General features: G+C 35.5%; 1 protein-coding gene across 7 annotated transcripts in view; it reads right to left on the bottom strand.

The window, feature by feature from the left end:
• The window catches only part of GULP1 (GULP PTB domain containing engulfment adaptor 1), a 274,219-nt gene that overhangs the window by 52,299 nt on the left and 194,327 nt on the right, over positions 1-27,593 (bottom strand). For all 7 annotated transcript variants that reach the window (XM_082630033.1, XM_082630031.1, XM_082630030.1 and 4 more), the window contains one exon: positions 4,244-4,315. In XM_082630033.1, the coding sequence (XP_082486159.1) occupies positions 4,244-4,315 (72 nt within the window). The remainder of the gene's footprint in view (positions 1-4,243; positions 4,316-27,593) is intronic.

Consider the following 27,593-nt stretch of genomic DNA (forward strand, 5'->3'; position numbering starts at 1 on the left):
TTTCTTCTGCTTCATATCAAGATGAAATAATTGTGCTCCAAGAAGATTCAGAGATCATCCAATCCCATCCTCCCATTTCAAAGATTAGAAAAGTAAGTCTCAGAGAAGTCAGTTACCTTTGTCATAAAATGGATCTGTAGCAATCAGGCCTAGAACCTAATTTTGCTCTCTACTAATAACTCTTTTCTTTTGTCCAGCACATTTCCTGAATTAGAAAAAAAAACAAAACTTCCAGTTCTATTTTCATGTTTATCAAGGTTGATACTGGTTATTGGCTTTGACTGTTGCACAAATGCTGCAGAACATTTAAGCCTAAGGTTATATTTGTTCAATCTATAATATTTTAAACAAAGTTTAATATTCTCATTCCTGCTTGGTTTTTTTTTTTTTTTTTAGTTTAAGATGACTGTATTCTATCTACAGTTTGCATGATTTCTCTAGGTCTCTTTTCCTACTTGTAGACCTCTTAAATGTGTTCCACAATACATCTAATTTACATTTTGAAGCAACATTCATGCTCACATTGTATTCTTTTCTCTCCCTATTTACTACTTGAATGTTAATGCTTGAAAAGCCTTTCTGCAATTTTTTTTCCCATTTTTGCTTCAGTAAGTTTATTTCTTGGTCATCTAGATAGAGTGATCTACCAGTAAAACTTGAATATAATAATCCAATAAAATATTCAAAGGGGGTAAAGCCTAAGAATTCTGGAGGATATCTGGATACAACAAATGAATAAACAAAAACAGGCCTTTATCACCACAAAATGACGGGGAAGGATAAAGTATTACTTGAAATAAATAAAGTACTTAGTTAAATATATGACACCTGTAAGTAGAACAGCTAAAGAAATTTTAAAGGGAGCACTACTGAGTTTCAATATCATCATCACACAATTTCTATCCATTTCTCAAAGGACTTAAAAAGTGAAATCTAACTATATTATTAATGGAATATACATTAGGCAATAAAAGTTAATGAATTAATTCAAATTCTTTTTGTGGTTCTTATAAATTGTCGATTTAATTAAAAATTTTCCCGATAACTCTTACAGGGATACCAGCTATGTTTGTATGTTTACAATTAAAATAATCTTTAAGTATTTCATTAATTAAATAACTGGTTATGAAGACAAAAACAGAGTGTTATGCTACCCAGAGAGAGTGAGGTCAAGTGGAGAAACTGCTGGGCCTAGATTTAACAGAACTTTTCAGTAATTTCCAAGGCCACATAGCTTGAGGTAGCTTCATGTAACTTTGTTAGCTCTGCTGGGGTGAGGGGTCTGTCCTCTAAAATTGGGGTCCAGGAATGCTGCTGCCTGGTTATCTCCCAGAGAAATCAAGAAGTTTTGGATCTACATACCACTATTCATACACATGTAAATATCACAAGCAGATTGTTTATGAAATATATTGAGCCATCTGACATTTGTACTGATTGTACTAAAACTAAATAAATCCCTATTAAAAATAATATTCCTTACAATAACAATGATATTAAATATATAGAAGTCAAAAGGGTTTTTTAATTATCACTTTTTGAAAAATTTGGAATTTTCTTAAATTGTAGACTAAAACACGATTAAGAGATAGAAATTGTTGAACATGATTGAGAAATAGAAAATATGCTGTTTTGATATAGAATTTCTGAAAGTAAACACTTATAAAAAGTATAATGTTTAAGAAAACTTTGTGAACTATAAATTCTCCACAAAATGACAGAAAAATAGTGCCCAATAAAATAAAACAAAGTTTTAAAATTTTTCTTGAAAAATAATTAGGCATCATTAAACACAGAAGCATAAAAAATACACTATTGAAAATCTTGTAAGTTTTCTATCATCTTGTATTAGTCATAAATTTTGAATTCTTCTTTAATGTCAGAAGCCAATATATTAATATTGAAAACTTTTGAAAAGTTATTAAATAGAAATGAAATGTTACCTTATGTGGCAAATAAAATATAATACTGAAATATAGTGGATAAAAAAGTAATCAGAATACATATGTTTAAGAAAAGTAAGCAGGAAATTAAAATGGGGGATGTGTACACAAAACAGGGTTAATAAGCAAATTTCTTTTTTTTTTTTTTTTTTAGTAGAGCCATAGCACCATCTTCTGGTCATCTCTACATGACAACAGAATTAAACAGGAGCCAGGGTCTAAGTTTTTAAAATAAATATAAATATTCTTGTATACTCTTGAGTTGTAGCATGTGCCCTTTGATACAAAGAAACAAACAAAAAAAATTAGAAGTAAATAAAAAACATTGTTTTATTTATTTTCATTAGTTCATGAATCATTACCCTTAGATATACTTTCCTGATCTACAAAATTTTTACAGTCAATAAAGATTGCTTATTAGATTAAGTATTCTGGAAGATACTTGAAAGACAAAAGCTATTATCAACTGAGTATAAATTTTTAAACTATACTGCATGATTTTTATCTTATTGTAAACCACATTCCTTTATTAACAGAGTACATTTCCAAATAGGAAACTACATAAGAACTGAAAATAAAGTTTCACAAAAATACATTAAAAACTAGCCATTTTTTAGAAAGCATTTCATCTCAAATATCTCTTTGTTACCTAGTCATTATGTAATTGAATCTTTTTGGGTTTGGATTTGGGTTCACTGAATAAAGAACCTCCTAGGTATAAAGAAACATTAAGTGTAAATATCATCATTCTTTTATAAAACATCCTGATTGTAGTGAAGTTGGATTCATACCCAGAGTGTGCAACATTTTGAACATTTAAATAGAATCTTATTCTAAATGTTGTCCATAAATTGTAAGAGTTTTAAAATTCTCTATTAGTGCTTAAAAGTATTTGCCAAACAAGCACAAGTATAAATTACTGCCTAATGAGTAGTTAAAAGAAATGGTTGGCTGGTCCCCTTTTTCTCCAAATGGGAGTGAGATCATCTTAGGACCTTTTAGTATATTTCTTTAAAAATAAGTAAAATATAAAATACATAAAATATTTTAAAATACAAAAAAATTAAGAAAAGTCAGGTAAAATAAATGGATTAAAATATTACTTTTTATTTCTTTACCTAGAAAGCAAGCCAGCTCACTTCAATTTTTTTCTCAATTTAAACGTTCAGTAGATTCCACCTGATATGACATTCTCAAAGCAAAGTAATACTTTTTAATGTCTATGATTTTGCCTGGCACAGAGGCCTACCTCTCCTATGGAATAATTGGATGAACTCTAAATAAAGTCAGAGAAGGGTTGTTTCAAAAAAAAAAATTGACAATAAAGTGTGTTAACAAAATAGTGCTATGTTAAATTTTCTTTTTCTTTTTCTTTTTTTTTTTTTTTGCGGTACGAGGGCCTTTCGCTGTTGTGGCCTCTCCCGCTGCAGAGCACAGGCTCCGGACGCGCAGGCTCAGCGGCCATGGCTCACGGGCCCAGCCGCTCCGCGGCATGTGGGATCCTCCCGGACCGGGGCACAAACCCGTGTCCCCTGCATCGGCAGGCGGACTCTCAACCACTGCACCACCAGGGCAGCCCTTAAATTTTCTTAATGAGATAAACATGAGAATTCTGTTGAAGGAGTTTTTCAAATCTTAGTATCTCAGAGGGAACGGTGGCTTTTGGGATGGGATGCAATTAGAAAAACATACGAAGGATGCATGGCAGCTTACATAAGATTTTTTCAGGAAACTTGCTGGTTCTTAGTATGTGGAGTTGCTTAGTGTCCTTTTCTGCTCTTACTCTCACCAGTTCCCGAGGTCTGCTCATAGATATGGCCAGATCCTCGTGGGTTTGTCCATTAGGACGTCTTTAACATACAGTGTCACAGCAAAATGCTGCTTTGTAATTAAGTCTAATTCTACACTTTCAACTGGTGGATATGATATTCTAACTTTTAGAGACAGTTGTTCTGTCATTATTAGTCTTTGAGTTAGGGCACAAGTCCACATTGAAAGTAAAGGCAAGCTACGGAATGTCAACACATAAAATATTGCCGTTACATTTTTTTTTGTTGAGTATGAAAAATTATACCTTAGAAAAATACAAAGAGTGTTCCACACCCAGAAAAATAATTGTGTGTACATAGTTATTATTAAATATGTTTCCTTGATCTAGTGATATTCATTCAACAGACCATTTTTACCAGGGTGAAGCCATATCTGCCACAGAACTATTCATGCTTTGAATTTCCACCAGTCTACTGATGACTGAAGATAAATTCAATACACTAGACACTTATCTGGAGGGCTTGCCCTACCTTTAGTTTCCTTACAGCATCTCTCACAACTTCTGTTCCTTTGGGCTGCTCCACTTCTGTGCTGCCAAGAAACTGAAAATGGTCACTTGTGAGACAGGCTTTACTATATCCTATATCAGTAAGTCATGCTGAAGTATATCATGGAATAATAGAATGATGTGACAGTAATTCAAGTCCAAATCCTAAACAGAAGTTACTAATTTATATTATTTTATATGAAAATATAAATACATTACTTAATCATATACAATTCCTATTATTCAAGGTTTTTTTAAAACATACTTTTCCTAAATACTTTACTTGAAGATTGGTACTAGAAAGAAAATTGAATACATTTCATTGGGCCCAGAGAAATAAAGTTGAACTCAAATTTAAAATGCATTAACAATTAAAAATTATCTGAAAATTTAAAGTATATAATTTTTGTGTTGTCAATAGTATATTTTGAGATATTAATGTTATTTAATACAGTTTATAATGTCAAATCAACATTTTCTTTGTTTTCCAATTAGCACACTCGTACAGCATGTAAAATTTTAAAATACACACTTTTTTAATACCCAGTATACAACATTCATCAAAGCCATAAGCTAAAGTACATTAAAAAAAAATTTTTTTTCTAAAAGCTCTACAATTTTACTAAGTGTTAAAATATCCCTGGAGGTTTTTAGTTAAAACCTGACCTATCCCCCACAAAAAGAAAAAGTTTCATAATAATTATGACATTGTAATAAAATCTCTATCCTTGAGAGATATAATACCTCTTAAACAGAAGTCCAATATCATGAAATGTTCAAGATCAATTAGAATTGACATGTGGATATTTTATTCTACAGAGTATTTCTATATAAATAGCAAATAATCATTAAATTCATTAGGTATATATAATTTTCCAAAGACTTTTTTTCTTGTCACATACTATCAATCATCATAACACTAGGGTGGGATAAGAATTCATCACTTCTCATATGCATGAGTATGTATGTGTGTATACTTTACATCAAATAATTAAGTAAAACCTTTTTTTTTTTTTTTTTTTTGCATTACGCGGGCCTCTCACTGTTGTGGCCTCTCCCGTTACGGAGCACAGGCTCCGGACGCGCAGGCTCAGCGGCCATGGCTCACGGGCCCAGCCGCTCCGTGGCATGCGGGATCCTCCCGGACCGGGGCACGAACACGTGTCCCCTGCATCGGCAGGTGGACTCTCAACCACTGCGCCACCGGGGAAGCCCCTAAGTAGAACCTTTTTCATGGTGTTAACTCACAGAATGAAAGGGAGCAAAATAGTAATGTCAGGGTATCTTTTAAAATCACATTTAATTTCTTCTTTTATTCTTTTTAAAAAAATTTTTATTGGAGTATAGTTGATGTACAATCAGCTAGTAACACAACTATAGTTGTGTTAGTTTTAGGTGTACAGCAAATTGAATCACTTATACACATACATATATTCACTTTTTTTTTTAGATTCTTTTCCCATATAGGCCATTACAGAGTATTGAGTAGAGTTCCCTGTGCTATACAGCAGGTTCTTATTAGTTATCTATTTTATATACAGCAGTATTATATATACTGACATATATATATGTCAATCCCAATCTCCCTCTCTTTCATTCTTGAAAAAAATAACAGTAACAACTAAAGAAATGAGAGTTTTGTTTTTCAAAATGGTCTCTGTGGATTACCTGTATGAGAATTACCTAGGGAGCAGATTAAAACATAACAATGCATAACCCTAATAAGGGTAGGGCTAGGGAATTATATTTCTAAAACCATCACAAGTGATTTCTTGTACTAAAATCTAAGGAACAGACTTAGAAAATAGTAACAACTGAGGAGAATAGTAGAAGGTAGATAGAAAAGGTGAGCTGAAAATATAGGATATAACTGCTGATCCTGTTTCTAATGAGCTCATGGAGAGAACGTGAAGCTCAGAAGCATTAAGGCAAAAAAGTTTCAGTTTTCAGATTCTACAAGGTACAACAGTTTCTTTTTCTAATATATTCAAACTATGCCAAACAACTGCAACTTGGTCTAGATGTAATATCATTAGGCACTAGGTTTGTCCCTCTGTGACCTCAAATTGGTTGACCAGATCTGCAAAAAAAGACCAAAATTAATGGAGAAATTCTCAGCTAAAAAGGAACTGAAAACCTGCTACTAAGATATGTGAGACAGCCAAATCGATTCCTGACACCAATGGACCCATCACATTTCTTCTGTTTCAGGACAGTGTATTCAACTTTGGCTTCATGATACAATAACTTGGGAGCTTTAAACTTAGACCAGTGCCTGGGACTCTGATTTAATTAGCTGGGGCAGAGCCAGGGCATCTGTGCATTTTAAAGCTCCCCAGGTGATTTTAACGTGCCACCAGATTTGAAAAGCACTGTTTTAGATCATGCAGAAAGAGTAAAGGGTTCACGTGACAGGAGGGGAGTGAACACCATAGAAGCCATTTAGTTCTGAGTAAATCCATGGGGTCAACTCTTCTCAACATCTCTGAAATTATCACTGAGAGATTCCCCATTAGTGGTGGTCTAGTGTTAGCAGAACAGGAAGGTAAAAGCAGACTACATTGCTAAGTGATTACTGAACTCTAAGAAGGAAGCGTCTGATGTGTCGATAACAGACTGTAAGAGTTGCTAGAAATATTTATGGAAAATATTCATACTTTGGCAGTAATGTCATGAGTCATAGTGGTTATATGTAAATAGGCCCATATGGGAAAATTCTGGAAGAACTCCAAGTACATTCTAAGTGAATCAACCTCTTGCAGTGTTCCAGGAACATTTTAATATGTTTCTTTCACATTGGCTTTAATTAAACCATCTGAGTAATGAAACACAGGGAGAAGCCTTGAATGATTGTGGGAACTAAGCTTTAAAGATTTCCAATATGAAGCTTGGCACTTAACCCTTTTTTTTCTATGTAATGTTGGATGAACTGAATGAAAATAATTTTAAAACTGAAAAGCAGATTATTCCTTATAACAGTTCCTGTATTTTTAAGTTATAAAAGTCATGATACTTAGATTAAATAGTTCATATTTGTGTGCATTCCATGTGTATATAAAATATTTATAAGACCCTTGAATATGATGCATCATGCTGGAATAAACTCTAGGCTTAGAATCTGAAGATACTGAAAGGTCACTTAATCTCTGCCTTATTTGATTCTTGAAAAATAAGGATAATAATATTGCTCTTCTCTCCTTATAAAATTGCTCTGAAGATCAACTGCAGTAAGAGATAAGAAAAACAAAAACAAAAACAAAAAACCCTGTAAACCGCAAAGTGCTTTATAATTATGAGGGATTGTCACTTCTTTATTTAATGATTGTTTGGGGAAGACACTAGAATTCAGTGGATATTGTTGGTGCCTGCTCAACTCTCCTTGGATCTTCATCAGTGCTGGGATCCATCCTCCAGCTTCCCCATTTTTGCTGGTAATGACTCACACACAAGACCTTCAAAGGATTTCCTTTGGGCAATGAGGTCACTTTGCCAGTACAGAGAGCTGGAGACACCTGGAAGTTTTTTGCTTTGCCCCATAACGCAATACTCCTTAGCTAATGACTGGTGTAGAAAAATAACTTCATATTCTAAGAAAAAATAAGATTTAGACCCAAGTTTACAGATTACAAGGAGAGAAAAAATACATACTGAGATATGAAAGGGACTAAAAATTTAAACTCCCATGCCCCAGTTCTTCATAGGAAAAGAGGGGAGTATGTGGAACCCAGGAATCAAGGGGGTGGGGCAGTGACAGAGGGTGTTAACCACTACATATGTGACAAATCAAGGCACAGCAGTGTAGCAGGTTATCCAGAAATAAAGAAGAAAATAACAAGAGTTGAAAATGGTTACTTCAGTGAGTGACACTTGGGAAAAGAGCTGAGGAACATTTTGCTTTTTCATTATAAGCCTTGGGGAAATATTTGTTTAAAATGGACATGGATAACTTTGATTAAATAAAAATTGAATTAAGTCCCCAAGTGATAACACGTTAAAGTTGCACATACTCATTTATTCCTTAAAAAAAAAAAATAAAAGAGAGTATTTACTATGAGTCAAGTGCTGGGTATTTACTAAGTGCTAGGTATATAGCAGGGGGAAAATGCCCCTGTTCTAGTTTATATCCCAGGGAGCATACCTGTGTATGTGCACATGTATGTATGCATGTATGTATCTATATATTTCTATGTTTATGTCTAGATCACAAACATATTTCTAATATATCTTAGATGGCATAAGTAAAAATAACACAAATAATAACATAGATTGAGCAGAGTGTAATATTTAAGATCGAGTGATCAGGAAAGTCCTCTCTAAAAGGGTGACATTTTAATAGCGACCTGAATGAAAGGAAGAAATGAAAGATACTCAGACATATTGAGTCTAAGTTCCTTTGATGTGTCAATTAGAGTAGAAGACTCAACAGCTGGGTATACAAAGTAGAGCTTGGGGAAGGAGAATTCTGGGTAAAAGGTGTGGATTAGGGAGACCCTGGCACTGAGGTCTCAGTGGAAAGACTGAGGAGCACCAGAACCATGGGTCCCCAGGCAGCTGCCATGCTGCACAGGGAGATGCAAGAGAAGAATGCTGCCAACAGAAATGAGTTAAATGTCCAGTGAAAGGGCAAGGAGAATCAAGAAAGTTAGATCCTTAATATTAGTAATCAGGGTTATCAGATTAGCAAATAAAATTATAGGATGCTGCTGTTGCTGGGAATGTAAAATGTTACAGCTACACCAGAAAACAGTTTGGTAGTTTCTCTGAAGACTAAATATGCATTTATCCTAAGGTACAGCAACTGTACTTTTTGGTATTTATCCCAGATAGATGAAAACTTATATTCCTGTAAATATTTTTGCACTGATGTTCACAATGGATCTATTTGTACTAGTCAAATGTCAGAAACAACCCAAATATACTTCAGTGGGTGGATGGTTAAACAAACTGTGGTACATCCATACCATGGAACACTACTCAGCAATAAAAATAAGTGGACTATTGTTACACACACAACTTGGATGGATCTTAAGGGAATTATGCTGAATAAAAGGAGTTAATCTCAAAAATTCTCTTTTCTGTTATGAAATTTACCTAAATAAAAAATATAGAAAATTTGTTTTACAATCTCTTAGAAAATGGCACATCCGTGTGTTGAACACTTTCAATTGGGTAAAAGTCATTGCTTTTGTGTTTTAGCAACTTTATGTCTTAGCTCCTCCATGTGGCAGAAAAAAAATAACAATGATGAGAAGAGAGTATAATGTATCAGACTGTTTTTGCTTTATACATGTAGATTCTAAGTGCTATTTTTCAGTGAGGCAAAAGAGCAAAAGAAAGAGTTATGTGTTCCGAGGCCAGTGATAGTGGTGGGTGCTCTTTTTCTTATTTCAAGTATTCAAGATTTTATCAATTATATTTCTTCAGAGCCTCCAACAGACAACATTCTTTTCAGCACATACTTTTTTTGAAAGATCAGGCATTAGACCTTACATAAGTCCAAGTGTGTGTCTTGCACAATTGTGTGTCTGTGCTTTGAAAATCTGCAACAAAATGTTTCTGTTTACTTATGAATAAACATTTCTATTTTAATAGTAATGTATGTTCACTGTAGGAAATTTAGAAACTACAGAAAAATGTATCAATGAAAATAAGCATCAACTTCTTTCTCACAATCAAGAGGTAATTATCATTGAAAATGTAATATGTTTTAAATTTGTTACTGTCAAAGTAATCAGCCAGTGATAGTATTAGGCAAACTTACAAAAACAAACAAAACCTCTTAAATTACTATATATGACTGATTCCATTTGGGGCATTATTGTGTGTGTGTGTGTGTGTGTGTGTGTGTGTGTGTGTATTTAAATTTTGGCTACTAGTTATTAAAAGGATTGAAGATTAGAATACTGAATAATGTTTTGATCCTAGATAATATGGACAGATAGGAAAGATATAAAACACAAAAGAACATTTACAATATATTAGACTATGAAAAGTAAGATGACATTGATCTAAAAATGTTTTGTGTATTCTTAGTCTATATATTGAAAGGTATAACAACATAGCATATATTTTTCACAGATTTTACAAACTATAAAATGTTTTTGGAAAATCATCAATAAAGACTTTGACAAATACAGAGCAAATTTTTGATACTTTAAAGCTAATTATATATTCTGTGCAAATAGTCCAACCTACGCATCTCTTTGGTCAGTGCATTTGGATACTTAGTAAATGCACTCACAGCAGATATTTTAGAGGCTGGAGATGGTTGAAATTAAAAACAGAAAAATGTCATCAAACTCACTATTATATATAAAAATATTTACTTTATAGACTTTTAAAATTAGAATGTTATTAAGATATTTCATATCTGGCTTAATATTTTCCAAAACTCTCACAACTATTTTTCAATTAATTAAAATGACATAGGCTTTTCTTTTAAACTAATCTCAAGTGATGTCTAGTCATTTCTTCCAGTTATTTCATTGTATTCCATTATGCCTAAAATAAGCATTTTGCAAAAACGTGTGAAAGTTTGAGAATTACACCTTCATTTTCAAATATTACTTGAAATTGACTTTTTTTTCCCACTTGAAAGACTGAATAGTTTGCTTTATGACTTGCTTCTTTGCCAGTAGAGAGCAGTGTTGGACATCATATGGACCTAATTATACTATCTGCTTTTCTTTCTTTCTCAAATGTTTTAGAATCACTCTGTAAATATGAAAATGTGGGTTTTAAAAAAATAAATGCCAGATAAACAACAACTAAAATAATTAACTAAAGAGTTACTAAGCCTAGCTGCTATGAAATCTGACACTAACATATGAAAGAACTAACATAAATATATTGAATACACGTTTATATCAAATTCAAAATATGCCAATTGTGTGTAGATAATATGTTCTCTATACAATTATTTTAAAATAATAAAGGAAAATAATTTCCATTTTGTACAAAATAAAAGCTTTCTCTAACATCTAGGCTAATAAATAACTCTTGGTAGCATAACTACCAATGGATATTTTAACTGTAGAAAAAAAATAAATGAGTATGTCTCTATCTTTGCAAGCAAGGTTGCAGAGACTCAAACAGGATGGGGCTAATTTTCTTGGCGTTAACTTGACTGCATATGTGTATAAAAAACAAAAACAAAAACCCAGTACTTAAACCTTCCAGCTACTCAACTGCACCCAATAGATAAGCCATACGGGAGTAAACCAATTTAATTTTATAGCCTTTATTTGGCTGACTCTCCATGTCACAGTGCCAAACAATATAAAAAGTACATTATAATAATCAATTACTAAAGAAAGGTCAGAATCAATCGAACTTAAACCTATTACTTAATTGTTAAAACCATAATCCTAAAAAATAAAATAAAATATATCCACCAAAAAAGAAAAGATATAATTTAAACTAAATACTCTAAAGGTTATCCTTTAAAGGAGGAGCAGGATTTAATAGAGAATAAAAAATATTGGGGTCAGTATTTAAAAGTTTACATTTTATATTTGATTTGATAGTTATTCTTATTTTATTGTAGTAACTTTCTATTAAATTGTATCTTTTTTATTATTATGTTATTTTTTATTTTATTTTTTATTTTTGGCTGTGTTGGGTCTCCATTGCTGCACGCAGGCTTTCTTTAGTTGTGGGGAGTGGAGGTCACTCTTCGTTGTGGTGCGCGGGCTTCTCACTGCGGTGGCTTCTCTTGTTGCAGAGCACGGCTCTAGGTGCACGGGCTTCAGTAGTTGCAGCATGTGGGCCCTAGAGTGCGTGGGCTTCAGTAGTTGCAGTGCGTGGGCTCAGTAGTTGCAGCGTGCAGACTCTAGGGCGAGCAGGCTTCAGTAGTTGTGACACGCAGGCTCACTAGTTGTGGCACATGGACTCAGTAGGTGTGGCGCACAGGTTTAGTTGCTCCATGGCATGTGGGATCTTCCCGGACCAGAGATTGAACCTGTGTTCCCTCCACTGGCAGGCGGATTCTTAACCACTGCGCCACCAGGTAAGTCCTATTAAATTGTATCCTCTATCTTCTTATTTTACATGAATACAGAGTGTATTATTTTAACAGGCTCTTGCTATTAAAACAAGATTCCTAAGTTTAAGCCAAAACCAACCTAGGTGCTATAAACAAGAAACTGTGCTCATTGCCCACTGTGGAAGGGTCTCCCAAATCGAGTTTTGAATCACACGGTCACAGTAAGAAGCACTGAGGGTTTTGTTCTGTCTCAGAGGCCCCTCCACAGTCAAACTTCTTTCACATCTGAGGAGTGAGACAGGTGGAGTGAAGGGCAGAGCATTCACCTGTGTTGTTATAAATAAAATTCTTACAAAAATAAATAAACACCAACTTACACAGAAAACCAAAAGCATGGGCTCTGAATCCAGACAGGCTTTACAATCCATTTTCTCCTTAGAGAACCACTCGATTGTGGACTGTGGAGATATTATCATTCAACTCCCATTATTTTATAGATAATATAAACTGAGGACAAAGAAGGTGAAGTGTCTTCTGAAGGTCACAAAGCTTTAAAGTAGCAGAGCGAGGGCTAGGATTCCAGCTCTCCTAATTTTCAGACATATAGTCTATTTTTGCTATCTTAAATAAAACAGAAACAGAAGGAAAGATAATATAGTGTACTGGATATATATTACCCATTTAGGCCACATCCATTTGGTTAATTAAATTTTATGTAATAGGTTCTTTCTCCTGTGAGATAATGCTTAAGATGTGAGGAAGTCAGCTCACACCAGTCAGAATGGCCATCATCAAAAAAATCTACAATCAATAATTGCTGGAGAAGGTGTGGAGAAAAGGGAACCCTCCTACACTGTTGATGGGAATGCAAATTGGTACAGCTGCTATGGAGAACAGTATGGAGGTTCCTTAAAATATAAAAATAGAACTACCATACAACCCAGCAGTCCCACTCCTGGCCATGTACCTGGAGAAAACCATAATTCAAAAAGATACATGCACCCCGGGACTTCCCTGGTGGTGCAGTGGTTAAGAATCCACCTGTCAATGTAGGGGACATGGGTTCGAGTCCTGGTCCAGGGAGATCCCACATGCCTCAGAGCAACTAAGCCCATGTGCCACAACTACTGAGCCTGTGCTCTAGAGCCCGTGAGCCACAACTACTGAGCCCACATGCCACAACTACTGAAGCCTGTGCACCTAGAGCTCGTGCTCTGCAACAAGAGGAGCCACTGCAATGAGAAGCCCGCGCACCGCAACGAAGAGTAGCCTGCACTTGCTGCAACTAGAGAAAGCCCACATGCAGCAATGAAGACCCAACACAGCCCCCTCCAAAAAAAGGAAAAAATATACATGCACCCCAATGCTCATTTCAGCGCCATTTACAATAGGCAGGGCATGGCAGCAACCTAAATGTCCATCAACAGAGGAATGGATAAAGAAGATGTGGTACAATGGAATACTACTCAGCCATAAGAAAGAACAAAATAATGCCATTTGCAGCAACATGGATGGACCTAGAGATTGTCATACTGAGTGAAGTAAGTCAGACACGGAAAAACAAATATCATATGATATCTCTTATATGTGGAATAAAAAAAGGATACAAATGAACTTATTTACAAAACAGAAGTAGAGTCATGTATGTAGAAAACAAACTTATGGTTACCAGGGGATAAGGGTGGGGGGGATAAATTGGGAGACTGGGACTGACATATACACACTACTAATAAAATATATAACTGATAAGAACCTGTTGTATAGCATAGGAAACTCTACTCAATACACTATAATGGCCTATATGAGAAAAGAATCTAAAAAAGAGTGGATGTATGTATATGTATAACTGATGCACTTTGCTGTACACCTGAAACTAACACAACATTGTATATCAACTATACTCCAATAAAAATTAAAAAAAAATCTGAGGAAGTCAAAAGAATATTTAGTTGGCTTTACGGTTAGGTATCCTGAATTTCCTCTACCATTTCTTTATTGAAGCTCTCAGAGCCTCAGTTTCCTCATTCATAAAATGGGGATAACACAGTGTTTCTGTGAGAATTAAATGAGAAAATGCAATCAGCGACTGGCAGAGTGAATGTTCACTGAATTTATGCTTAGAAATTAAAATACAATAATAAAGTAACAGTCACAACAAGAATTTTAAAAAAGCCAACCTACCAACAGACTATGAAGTAAGCAAGAAAAAAAAAACCTATTTTAAGCCACTAGTAGTCAGATTTTGGCTATAGAGGCAGCTAGAATCCTTACCAACACATACACAGGTATATTCTTTCCTCAAAATTTTATTGGTTATTTTTAAACACTTATTCTTCTAAATTGTCATCGTAATTTAATTTCACTGCAATGTAATCAATTATACAAAATGAGATGTGAGATTTTTAGGATGTCTATGAAATACCTACATTTGGATACCTTATCAGTAAGTGTTTATACTGTTTTTCAGGAAGGCCAAGTACTTTTCTTGCTAAATATATTCCTAGTCGCTTTACAGTCTGGGGTAAACAAGTTTTTAAAAATTCTATTTATAACAAATTATTGCTACTATGGGAAACATTTACCTTGTATTTAGTCAGCTTACTTATCTTATTAAGCTTAGCAATTTTATTTCTTTTGGAAAATGTGAATCTACTGGAATGTAATTATCAATATCTTTCCCAATATTGTTACAAATTCTTTCATTTTCCTTGCTTACAAAACAATGTTAAATAACAGTTATAACAAGTATCCATTTCTTATTCTTAATTTTCATGAGATTTAATTAAGCTTTTGGCAATACAATATACTGCTTATTATTCTACTTCTGTTTTAAACTTCAATAACGTAATTGCCCCCAAACTTCTTGTGCTCCTGAACTCTGTCCAAAAAGAATATATTTATCTGGAGAAGGCCCTAATATTTCAAAGAACCTCCACATTTCTCCTGAGCTAAATTTATCTCTTCTTCTCCCTTTTGGAGAGAACGTTCTTTAAAAGCTCTGCATCCATCCTAATTCAGGGGATAACAATTCCAGTACTTCCCCTCTGAAACACTATGTTATCATCATAATTTCTCTAAACTCCTCCTCCTCATCATCATTATTATTTCTATATCCTAATTCATTTTAAAAATATTTATTGTGTACCATCTATGTGTCAGTTTCTGTTCTAGATACCAGGGATACAGCAGTGAACAAAACAGATCCAAATCCCTGACCTACTAATGCTGCTGTAGGCTACACCCTTATCTTCAGTGCTCAGAGAGGGTACCTATATTTTCTCACAGGTTTTTTTCATTCCACTCCATCTACAGCCCTATTAAGTATAATCTAAACAAACTGCAACAAGAGAGCTTCCAAATCAACAATAATTGCCATAGTGGAGTTCTCTGTCTGTACGTGATCAGTTTTGAAATCTTAAGCCGTCTTGGAGAAGACCTCATCCCAAGCTGTGAGCAGAAATTCTCCTTCACATTTAAATATCACAGAAATGAGTGACCACATTAAGGGACTTTACTACTCAAACTGCTATCCTTGTTTCTTTAGGAAGGAAGAAAAATCTACTTGTTAGATCTTGATAGGCTGTGTATAGCTCTTTCGAGTGAAAACTGAGTGTGGGCTCATGATACTCCTGAAATGCAGATTTAGTCATTTCTTTCAACAGACTTTCTGTCAATGATTAATATGGCCTGATCACTCTGTGAAGCACTGCTGCGTGCACAGCGCTCATTAGTGTGCTGTGATGGTATAAGCAAAGAAGATGGGATCCTGCCCCCTGGGGTTTTACCTACTAGATTTAGAGATTCAAACACATACAAGGAACGGCAAAGACAACAAAAAACAAGACAAAAAAACAAACAAAAACCTGAGATCTGGAACAGATTGAGACAAGATTAACGTACTATTCTACTCCCATCAGGGGCCCCCAGAGGCACGAGTGAAAGCAAGCTCTGCACCGAGCAGGCCTTCTTTTAATCAAGAACTGTTTACTGAGGACCTACTATGTGTCAGGCACTGTTCCAGACTTAGATACAGTGATGAACAGAAGAGTCAAAGTCTCTAGGGAAGTGGCTTGGTGGAAACATACAAAAGGGTTTTAGAACCACATGGACACAAAGTTTGAATTCTGGCTCTGCCACTTGATAGGCTTATGAATCTTAACATCTCTGAGCAGCAGCATCTTCTTTTGTAAAATGTAGATAAATATCCCTGTATTTATAAATGGTTATAAGCAAAAATCGTATGGGTAAAGGGCCTGATACATAGTAGAAGTTCAAAAAATATTTGCTTCATTCAATAAATGCTCCTACAGGGAAAGATATATACTGTATGGTATCGTTTATATGTGGAATCTAAAAAAATACAACATACAAGCGAATATAACATAAAAGAAGCAAACTCACAGATATAGAGAAGAAACTAGTGGTTACCAGTGTTGGTGGGGGGAGCGATAACATAGGGTAGGGGAGTGGGAGGTACAAACTGTTGGGTGTGAGATAAGCTCAAGGATGTATTGTACAACACGGGGAATATAGCCAATATTTTGTAATAACTATAAATGGAAAGTAACCTTTAAAAATTGTATAAAAATTTTAAAATAAAATAGAAAAAATAAATGCTCCTAAATGATACATAGGTGCTGATTATTTGGTTCTATATCCTACAGTAATGCTGGAACAACAGTGTTTGTGACTGATTATTTTCAACAACGGTCAGGGTTTTTTTTTCTTCTGATTTTATAGACTCAACATAATTCTATTAATAGGGCTTAAATAAGTCTGCTGGGAAGCTGATGACTCTGGCTAATTAAGTGGCAGATGGGGAAATACAGATGCATCAAGCATCCAACAATGGCAGGGTCCTGGCAATTTCTACATGGGAACAGGAGAATGAGTGGGTCACTCTGATTTTGTGTAATCAGTTGCGTCCATTTATGGAAGGAATCTGCCTTGCAATCAGATGCTGCTATGAGGATGCTGCTGTTTTATCTCATTAGCTAATAGCCGAATTCCCTCTTCCCTGTTTGTAAAAGTGAGCAGCTATTCTGCTTCTACTATCACAACTCATGCTACTTTTGTTACCATTAAGCCCATCTACTTCTAACTTAATTTGATAATTCAGTTTATTTTTTTAAGTCTACGCTTTTTTCTTTTTAAAGACAATTTTATTTATTTATTTTCAATAGTTGAAGTCAGTTATCACTAATTAGCACCAATTAGTCTTCACTTCAATGCTTAATTGGTTTTTCTTTAACCTTAATATATGCTGATTTTATTTGATTATCCTTGGCCTTTAAAAAAATCAGTTGTCACATATTCCTCGGCAGCTTTTGAGAGTATTTTTCAGTTGCCCTTTGAAAATTCTAATCCTGGTATTAACATAGACCTTTATGTTTTTATTGGAATACTTCTAAAAATTTAATAACCTGATTAGTAACTGTAATTCCAAACTATATTAAAAATTCCCTTTATATATACAGAATTATATTGCAGTATATTACTTTTCTCAGAAAGAACTATATACATTTCTATTTCCCATGATATATTTGATTAATATATCAAATACTTAAATTTGCTATATTCACACTACAAAACTGGTATTTGAGAAGAACCTTTATATGCAGTTCCATTATTAATATGACTAAAGTTTAAAGTTAGTTACTTATTTTTAACACATTTTTAATTTAAGCATTTTATGACATGCCATTTCAATTCCTTGCGCATCAGAATTAATATATTATATATATACTGGCTCAGGCCTGAGATTAATTTGTTTTCATTTAAAAACAATAAATGTTATTAAAATGAACAAATAAGTGAAGTATTAGCAAAGATATAATAGCATTAAAATCATATTTATTTGCATTTCATTTCGGGGCTAATCTAGTATAAATTTCAAAATTATATATGGCCACAATAGAAATTATGCATGCTGCTACATGTAAGAATTAGAAAACTTATGGCATTCTGTCTTTGCACCAAAAATTTACATTCTGTTACTGAATATTCAAGTTAAAAGATCTATCCAAACTCAGGAAGCCTCACTCTATAAAGCCCCAATAACCCCCGCCCCTCCCCGGTAATGGAATTTTACTAAAGATTCTGAGAGTTTCTGCCATTTAAACATGATTAAGTCTTTATCTGAAGATAGATGGCATTGCACACACCGGACACCTTGGGGAGGGGCCGTTTTTTGTTTTTTTGTTTTTTTTTGCGGTACGCGGGCCTCTCACTGTTGTGGCTTCTCCTGTTGTGGAGCACAGGCTCCGGACGCGCAGGCTCAGCGGCCATGGCTCACGGGCCCAGCCGCTCCGCGGCATGTGGGATCCTCCCGGACCGGGGCACGAACCCGTGTCCCCTGCATCAGCAGGCGGACTCCCAACCACTGCGCCACCAGGGAAGCCTGGGAAGGGCCTTTGTAAGTCCTTGATAACATCTCATTGGAGTTGGAGGACCTCAGTCACTAGAGCCCCATCTGTCAAGCTTTGCCTGTAGAAATCCTGCCAGCAGCCTGCAGGAAGGAATGCAAAGTGGGTGGTTGATAGGGAAAATGTCACGAGAAGGGCAAGTAACTTTCTCTTATTCTGAACAGTCTTGTGAGCCTCGCCACAGAAAGTACTTTTGGCTTGTTGCTCTAAAAACACTTCCTGAGAGAAGGAAGAAATTCAGGTTGTGGTTGGTTCTTCTGTACTTGCATTGAAATTTCCACTGTTATTAGGATAGCAAATTTACCAAGTTACCATATATACTATTTGTAAAATACAAATCGTCACGTAAACACTGAAGTCAAGGGGATTTATTTTTGTTAATTCTTATTGTCCTCAAAGATTGGCTGTTTACTGAATGACCAAGTCAAACATTATTCTGCCAAGGATATAGTGCTAGGAAGAATCTCTGGACTCAAATTAAGATTTGAATCTTGGCTCTGCTGTTACTAAGTTTTTGGTCAATCTACTTTACATTTCCAAATGTTAGTCTTTATAAAAAGTGGTAGTGATACTTCTATATAGAGTCATTCTGAGGATTGCTGAATATCATGAGAATACAGTATTTAGTATTTAATAGTATTTAGTATTTAATAGGTTTGTCTCACTTAATCAAGTAGGAGAACTAAAACTATTTTATAATAAAAGCCAAAGAGTCTCTTTGAAATTAAATTGTTCCATACTACATGATCCAGATATATTATAGAAAACAACTAACCAATTATCTTCTGTTTTTTATCTACTACTTTGAAATTATATAAATGTGAGTAAAAAGGCAAGGGTGTTTGTCATGTTAGTTCCCCCACACCATGGTTTTATTTTTTTTATTTAAATTTTTTTTAAATATTTATTTATTTATTTACTTGGTTGCGTCAATGCGGCAGGTGGGCTCCTTTGTTGTGGCTTGTCGGCTTCTTAGTTGCGGCAGGTGGACTTCTTAGTTGTGGCTTGTTAGTTGTGGCATGTGAACTCTTAGTTGTGGCATGCATGTGGGATCTAGTTCTTGGACCAGGGATCAAACCCGGGCTCCCTACATTGGGAGTGAGGAGTCTTAAACACTGTGCCAGGAGGGAGCTACCTCACCCATGATTTTAATGTCCCAGTATAACTCCAGGAATTTAATGGGAATCTGATATTTAAGTGGGACTATGAAGTGTCTGTGTGCGTGTGTGTGTGTGTGTGTGTGTTTGTGTAACCAGCAAATATACTCATGGGCCTGTATTTAAAATAATGATGAAAGGAAAAGAACGGATAAATAGTGTACTATTTAATCAAATGTTAGAGATAAAAAATATACAGGAAACATTACATTTAAACTTTACTAAGTGCTAAGTATAGCACTTATGACTTTTTCCCAGAAACTTCTAAATTTAATAAGGTAAAAATTTGATGTTACTAAAATTATATCTGCTATTAAATTAAGTGATATAAATGTACTATGTAGGTGTGTGGTGATCTCATTAATGAGGTCATGCAGTTGGTCATTGTACAAAAGAAGTTAGTCTGAGGTAATCAGAAACACACTGGTTCAGTGACTATAAATTGGTTAAAATCTGAAACTTGGGCTGTTAAATGATCCAGTTTGTGAAGGTCAAGGTACAGCATTCAGGTATATCTAAATGATCTCAATGCCTCTAATTTATATGTCTCAAGTTCAATACATAGATAGATAGATGTATTGCTTTGGGGCCAAAGTATTTAACCTATTGGTTATGATTTTCTGTCTAAACAGACTTGTACATGGATAATTCTACTGCTAGCTAGAATAGCACATCTGCATCCACATGCCACAACTAACAATGGGTAAATCAGTTATAGGCCATATCTAAAGATTTGGCATGCTATATCTGTTTGCTTGAGAATATTTGTTGACAGGGAGATCACTACCTCACAAGAGCATCTGCTACTATACAGTAGCATTGTGAATAATATTCTTCCTAGTATGGAGTTATTTTGGGGAGAATGACAATGAAGCAGAAGCTAAAATACTGAAGGAACAAAGGAGTGACCTGGGGATTACAGATGACTTCAATTAGGAGAGGAAGAGTGGCACAGTTTGATAACATGAGACTCAGAGAGAGTAGGAAAGGGGAAGGAAAGTCAAGTCGCTTGCCAGGCCAGGTGTTCTGGGAAGAGTTGTGTGGAGAAAACATCCACCCCTTGTGGAAAGTGTTCAAGGTTGGCAAAGGCAACAGGGGATTTAGAGTCCTCAGAAGAGAGCTGGTTTTCTTTGGAGCAAGAAGAAGCACGGTTCAGAGGAGAGGTGGAGGACAAAGGGGATTTTGCTGGTGATTGATCTTGAGTTCCCAGAGACCAGGCATAGTTCCTTCTTCAAAGAAAAAAAACTTTTTTTACTTAATTGATTTAAAAAATAATTGTACTGGGCTTCCCTGGTTGTGCAGTGGTTGAGAGTCCGCCTGCCGATGCAGGGGATACGGGTTCGTGTCCTGATCCGGGAAGATTCCACATGCCGCGGAGTGGCTGGGCCTGTGAGCCATGGCCGCTGAGCCTGTGCGTCCAGAGCCTGTGCTCCGCAACGGGAGAGGCCACAGCAGTGAGAGGCCCGCGTACCGCAAAAAAAAAAAAAAAAAAAAAAAAAAAAAAATTATACTATGTCTGAAAATGTACTTAAAATGTCTTATAAAGAGTCATAAAATAGAGGAAGATAAAATAAAATAAATTAATTAAAATAATTAGAAAAATGAAGCAAAAGGAAAATAAAGCAAGAATATAGAGTAGAAAGCAAGAATATAGAGTAGAAATAGGTTTGTAGTCAAAAGCCATGTAATCCTGTAAATTTTCTAGAAGTGGATCATAAACTAGGCTTCAGTTTCTTCAGCAGCAGCATAAAGAAACACCATCAGTTAACTATATGATTCACTGTTAACAAGGAAAAATAAAAATAGAAGTGTTTCATATATATGATGGGACTTTGATATGTTAACTGGATTAATATGTGATTTCACTGGCAGAGTGTTTGATAGTTCATTAAATTTAAACAGCACACTAGATATTTGTTTTACTTTTTTAGTAACTATGAACAAAAAAACAAGTGCACAGTTATTATTGACGTATTTCAACCTATCATCTTTTATACTGTGTTCAAGTATATTGGAGAAATACCTATCCCTTTCAATCAAAATGGGATAAAACATTAACTACTTTCATCTTTGCATTCTGTCCTACACAGTTGCCTGTCTAAATAACTTTCTTTATAATTATTATATTAATATTTAATTTACTCAACCATGAAATACTTCCTGGCAGTGAAACGCACTTTGAGGCATAGTAGGGTAGATATAACATATAGGCAAATAAAACCCTACTTTAAAAACGATTCTCCTGAGTATAGTTCCCACTTCCAATAGATCCACCAAGCTTTTAAAAGTCTCAATGAGTTTCTAGAGTCAAGTTTTCCAGAATGAAAATATATGAATCATGACATCTTGCCAGTTTTATTTTTCAGATGATACATTCTTCTTAAAGCTTTCCTTATCTCCACATTGTTAATGTTGGAAGTAAGAAGTCATGACCTTCCCTTCTACAGTACCGGGTAGTGACAGCTGAATTATTTCTCCTACTTAGCTCTCCTAAGTATCATTGTTAGCATTATTTTTGAGACATTCTGTAGTACTAAGTCAAGGGTAGTAATTATCAAGGAAAAAATGTGTTGGGTCAGTTATAATAAACATTTTAAAAACGCTTGTCAAGGCTTTACTTTAATAAGTATATGTTAACATAAAGTTAAATCCAGAGAGTTAGGATGTAGGTAGGTATAGATTTCTGAGAATTAATTTAAATGTACATCAATTACTAAAGCTTTATCTTATACAGTATTACCAAAATAAACACAATGACAGCATTACTGATTCAGGGATTCATAAGGCATTAGCTGGGTCTGTGCCCTCAGTCATTTGTGGAAATAATTCAGTAGGTGGTTTATATGCAAAGCCCATGGCAGTTGTGTTCATATCTACTTATATTTACAGGAAAAGGAGACTTTCCAAGAAAACTCCATTAGAGTGTGCTTTAAAAGCTCCTCAAGAAGTTATGCTCTGCTGGTATTTTGAAATACTCCGGGATTAAATAAAATTCTTGCAGATGGCTAGAAATTATGGAGAAAAGGATGATTTCTAAAATCTGCTATGTGTTATATACTGTCTTCAAGCATAATACCTCATTTAAAGGTACTGAAAACATCAGGAAATGTTCCATAAGTTTGTAGACTGAAGGCAGACAACTTCCACCTTTACTAAGGTAAAGGTATTTATGTAGATACCTTTAGTAAGGTATCTGTTTCTACATAAAATAAAATTATAGACATTACCTTATGGACAGAGTGAATAATTTACTCTAGCATAGTCTTATAGCACTGATAACAAACATGCAACAGTCTCCTTATTAAACTGAGTCTAAGTTCTAATTCCAACAAATCAGAAAGTAAGTGTTCTAAAATGTACAGATACTCTTTCCTTAAGAATTTCCTTGCCAGCCATGGGACAATCATGACAAATTAAATGCCTAATGGAACTCCTCCAACCACGGCCATCAGATCCAGGTCTCTCCCCTCCCTCTCCCTCTTCTTACTGACACTGGCCCAGTGGATAACCATCCATTCCACCCTCCAGCATCCCTCTCTACTCAAAGCCTCCCATGATTGATTCTTACACTGCCAGGGCTTTCCTAAGTACTGGAATTCTAATAAAGCATGAGTGAGCTGTCTATGAAATCAGGGCAAATGAGTAACAAATGTATGTTCTTAAAAAATTGAAATATAGGGCTTCCCTGGTGGCGCAGTGGTTGAGAGTCTGCCTGCTAATGCAGGGGACACGAGTTCGAGCCCTGGTTTGGGAGGATCCCACATGCCACGGAGCAACTAGGCCCGTGAGCCACAACTACTGAGCCTGCGTGTCTGGAGCCTGTGCTCCGCAACGGGAGAGGCCGCGATAGTGAGAGGCCCACGCACCGCGATGAAGAGTGGCCCCCGCTTGCCACAACTAGAGAAAGCCCTCGCACAGAAACGAAGACCCAACACAGCAAAAATAAAATAAATTAATTAATAAACTCCTACCCCCAACATAAAAAAAAAAAATTGAAATATATAAGTTGAGGGATAGAAAAATACGGCTCTGGAAAACCTGGTGCATAGGAGGAAGGGACATAACGAGTGTTCAAGGTGGGGAAAGGCAGCCTGAGAGAGGAGGAGAAGACAGCCTACTGGTAGATCATTCTGGAAGAACACAGTGACAATAGGATAATTGTTGTCTTCAGTTCTGGTAATTTCTCAGGAACACATTGCTAGAAACTATTCAACAGAAGAGGAAGAGCTTATCAAGCAATGAGGCATAGGGCCTCCTTCTTCTAACAGAACAGAATAGGATTCAGCAAGTCTTTAACAGGAGACATTCTCTACTTACATAAAGACAAAGGACTTCAAGTTCTAAGACCTGGTGGCATGCTATGGTGATTAGAAGCTCATGCTCTAAAATCATGCTGTCTGAACTTGAGAACTCTGCTGATTAATAACTGTGTAACCATGGGCAAGGTATTTAATTATTCTAAACTTCAATTTCCTTATTTGTAAAATAAGGACCATAATAGTAACCAAAGTAGGTAACTATATAGAGAGAATTGTTATACCTACATTACCTACCTCATACTATTGACATGAGGATGAAGACAGAATATGTGTCTAACAGGTTATAAGGAGTCAACAAGGATAGTAGAACTAAGCTAAACTATGAGTTGATCAGTCAGCATATACCAATGACCAGTCACTAACCTTTACCCAATTTAATCGAAAGTAGCAGGTTAGAGGATGTGAATTCAGGGTAAAGGAAGTTGGGAAGGACAAGAGTCACCGTTGAGAGAGTGTGGAAGGGGAAAAGGAGGAAGGCAGGGGATTGCTAAAACAAATGACTATATAAATTGGACTCCATCGGGGCTTCCCTGGTGGCGCAGTGGTTGAGAGTCCGCCTGCCGATGCAGGGGACACGGGTTCGTGCCCCGGTCCAGAAGGATCCCACATGCTGCGGAGCCGCTGGGCCCGCGAGCCATAGCCGCTGAGCCTCCGCGTCCAGAGCCTGTGCTCCGGAACGGGAGAGGCCACAACAGTGAGAGGCCCGTGTACCGAAAAAAAAAAAAAAAAAAAAAAATTGGACTCCATCAAGTCTTGCTAACCATAGATGGACATTCAGAAAATCTTGACAGTGATGGCTATACTATGCAAACACATCCAAGAACAGCTTAAGAGAAGTATTTCCATTGCACTGGAAATTTACTCCTTATTTTAACACAGTCAATTTTATTACAAGACTTTTATACCAGAAAGTTTTATTTATCCAGGTGTCACCAGTACAATGGATTATTCGTATCCTGAAATTTTCTTTTTCTTCTCCCAAATCGTCACCTTCGGATGGTTTTAATGCTTATTAACACTGCCACAGCTGGTATGCAACAGCAAAGAGAACTGAAACTAAAGACACTCAATTTTGCTGCTCATTATTAGCTTCCCCTAAAGATTTATAGGGAGCAAGGTGGACCATATTGATTAAAATAGGCTTTATCTGTGTATTTCATTTGGGTTTTTTTGCTACTTGTATCTTCCAACACAAAGAAAATACCCTGATCTTTCCCAGTGCTTCTCAAGTACACTGCAGTCAGAATGCAGGTTTTTAGGCTCACTCTGGACCTACTAAATCAAAATAAGTGAACAGGAAATCTGCATTTTTTACAAGCACACCAGTTTAAGAAACACTGATCGATTCAAAATAAACCCAAATATGATTACTTCTGCATATTCAATGATAACGTTTCTTTGTGCCACAAAGCATTGTGACAGCTCTTTATCTGGTCAAGGATATGCATGCCCTACTTATTAAAAGGTCTACTTGTATTAGGATAGTGCAGAAAGGGGTGTGTACAGTTTAAAAAATGGGGCAATAAGGGAACACGTAGCAGCATTCTCATGGATTAAAGCCCACAACTCTCAAAAGCAACTTTCTCTTTTTTGTATACTTCTATACAGAAGGTTGCTTTAATGTAAAATTCAAAATAAAAGGTGTATACATGATAATAAAAATACTACCTTTATCTGTTTAAAAATTTAAGAGTAGTTATACAATATATTCCTCTACTGTTACATTTCTGAAACTAGAGAAGGCAGCTTGGAAAGGAAAAACATTATCTTTCAAATAGGTTAGAACCTAAAAGAACTTTATCTGCACAGAAGACCAGGTTTCATTTTTTTTACATGGTGTGACTTTAGATAAGTGATTTAAGTACTCTGAGTTGTATTCCTATTTGTAAAATGTAATAATATTAGTTCTGACTACTTCACTGTAATGCAAAACCATAAACAAATGTAAGGTAATAACACTTGGCAAAGAGACATGACAGTTAGCAAAGGTGTAGAGACCACTACTCTAAATGGCAGAGGTAATTTTGTAGTTCACAGGAAATGACTTTTTGATGTTTGTGATTACTTTTCAGACATTTCTTCATGATGGAGGACGAGGTGCATAGGCAACATAATATTGATGATTCTTGCTCTTTACTTAGTACTTGAAAGGAACTAGCTCATCACTCCAAAAGAAAATCAGGTTTCAAGAAATTGCTTATTTAAAAATTGCTACAAAGATAGATTTAAAAATTGGTACCATCTGTCCTTTGATCTGTAAGACATAGTAAATTCGGAGTCCTTATATGTACCTTATTTATATGAGTATATATATATATACATGTGTGTACCTTATGTATATTTGTGTACATGAATTTAACTTCAATTAATTATTTCAGAAGTCAGGTAAAATCCTTGGATAAAAGGAAAATGGAACAGAAAGAAGGGAATGTCTCTTTGATTCCATATGGTAGAAAGAAGCCATAATGAAATTCTCGAGGCAAAACTCCTTCTCCACAGGAAGCCGGCTTTCACCTGATCTTCTGCAAGTGTCTTTGTTAACTGAGAAAAACATCCTCTCCTTTGACAGTGTTGAAACTTGAAAACAGTAGTTTGTTCTAAAATAAGTTCACAGCATGAGACAGGTTTAAAAACAATTTTTTGTTTGTTTGTTTTCCTATTTATAACAGATAGGTTTCTGACAGAAATTATCAGAGCTTTTAAAATGCAAGATCACAGCATTAGCCTTTTAGTTGTTTGGTGTTTACTGAGTAGTCACAAAATACTATGCTCAATATTCTGGGCTTTAAATTCTTTCTTGCATATCTCCAACCTAGATGTTCCATAGATAAAATTCAACGTCTAGAACCAAGAGACATCTCTGATCTGGTACCTCATTATCCCCTATCTCAAGTTTGCATCTATCTCTGCACTCTTGTCACCCAGGAATACAACTGGGGGATTAACCTAATAATTATTTATCTGCTTACCTATATATATTCTACACTACAACCATATAGAACCCTTAGGCTTTCTAAAATTAGTCATTTTCTAGAATGTTTCTGGGAGGCTGTGCATGCTGTTCCCTCTGACTGTAATGGCCACCTCACCTCAATCACTAAGATCATTTATGTTGGCTCTTGATCTCCATTAGGAGATCTTTCTTCACCCTGACCATGGATACTCTTCAGTACAACTCAAGGTGCCACACTGTATAAGATAGCGAGCCAGTTATATGCATATCTTTGGGAAGTGTAGAAGTCTGATACTAAATTCTTGGCCAGATAAGAACGAGGTCTTCTGAAACCAAAATTCCTTCCACATATGTTGCTGGCTCATAATCTGGAGATGAGTCTTGTGTGACTAACCAAGGACCCTAGAGAAGGGTGTCTGGAAGCTTCTTGGACTCCTGATGCTTTTGTGTGAATTCTTTCTCTTGATGTAACATTTTCATTGCTTTTATTAGAGC

Source organism: Mesoplodon mirus (genome assembly GCF_964341445.2).
Source record: "Mesoplodon mirus genome assembly, chromosome: 8".
Classification (NCBI taxonomy): Eukaryota; Metazoa; Chordata; class Mammalia; order Artiodactyla; family Ziphiidae; genus Mesoplodon; species Mesoplodon mirus.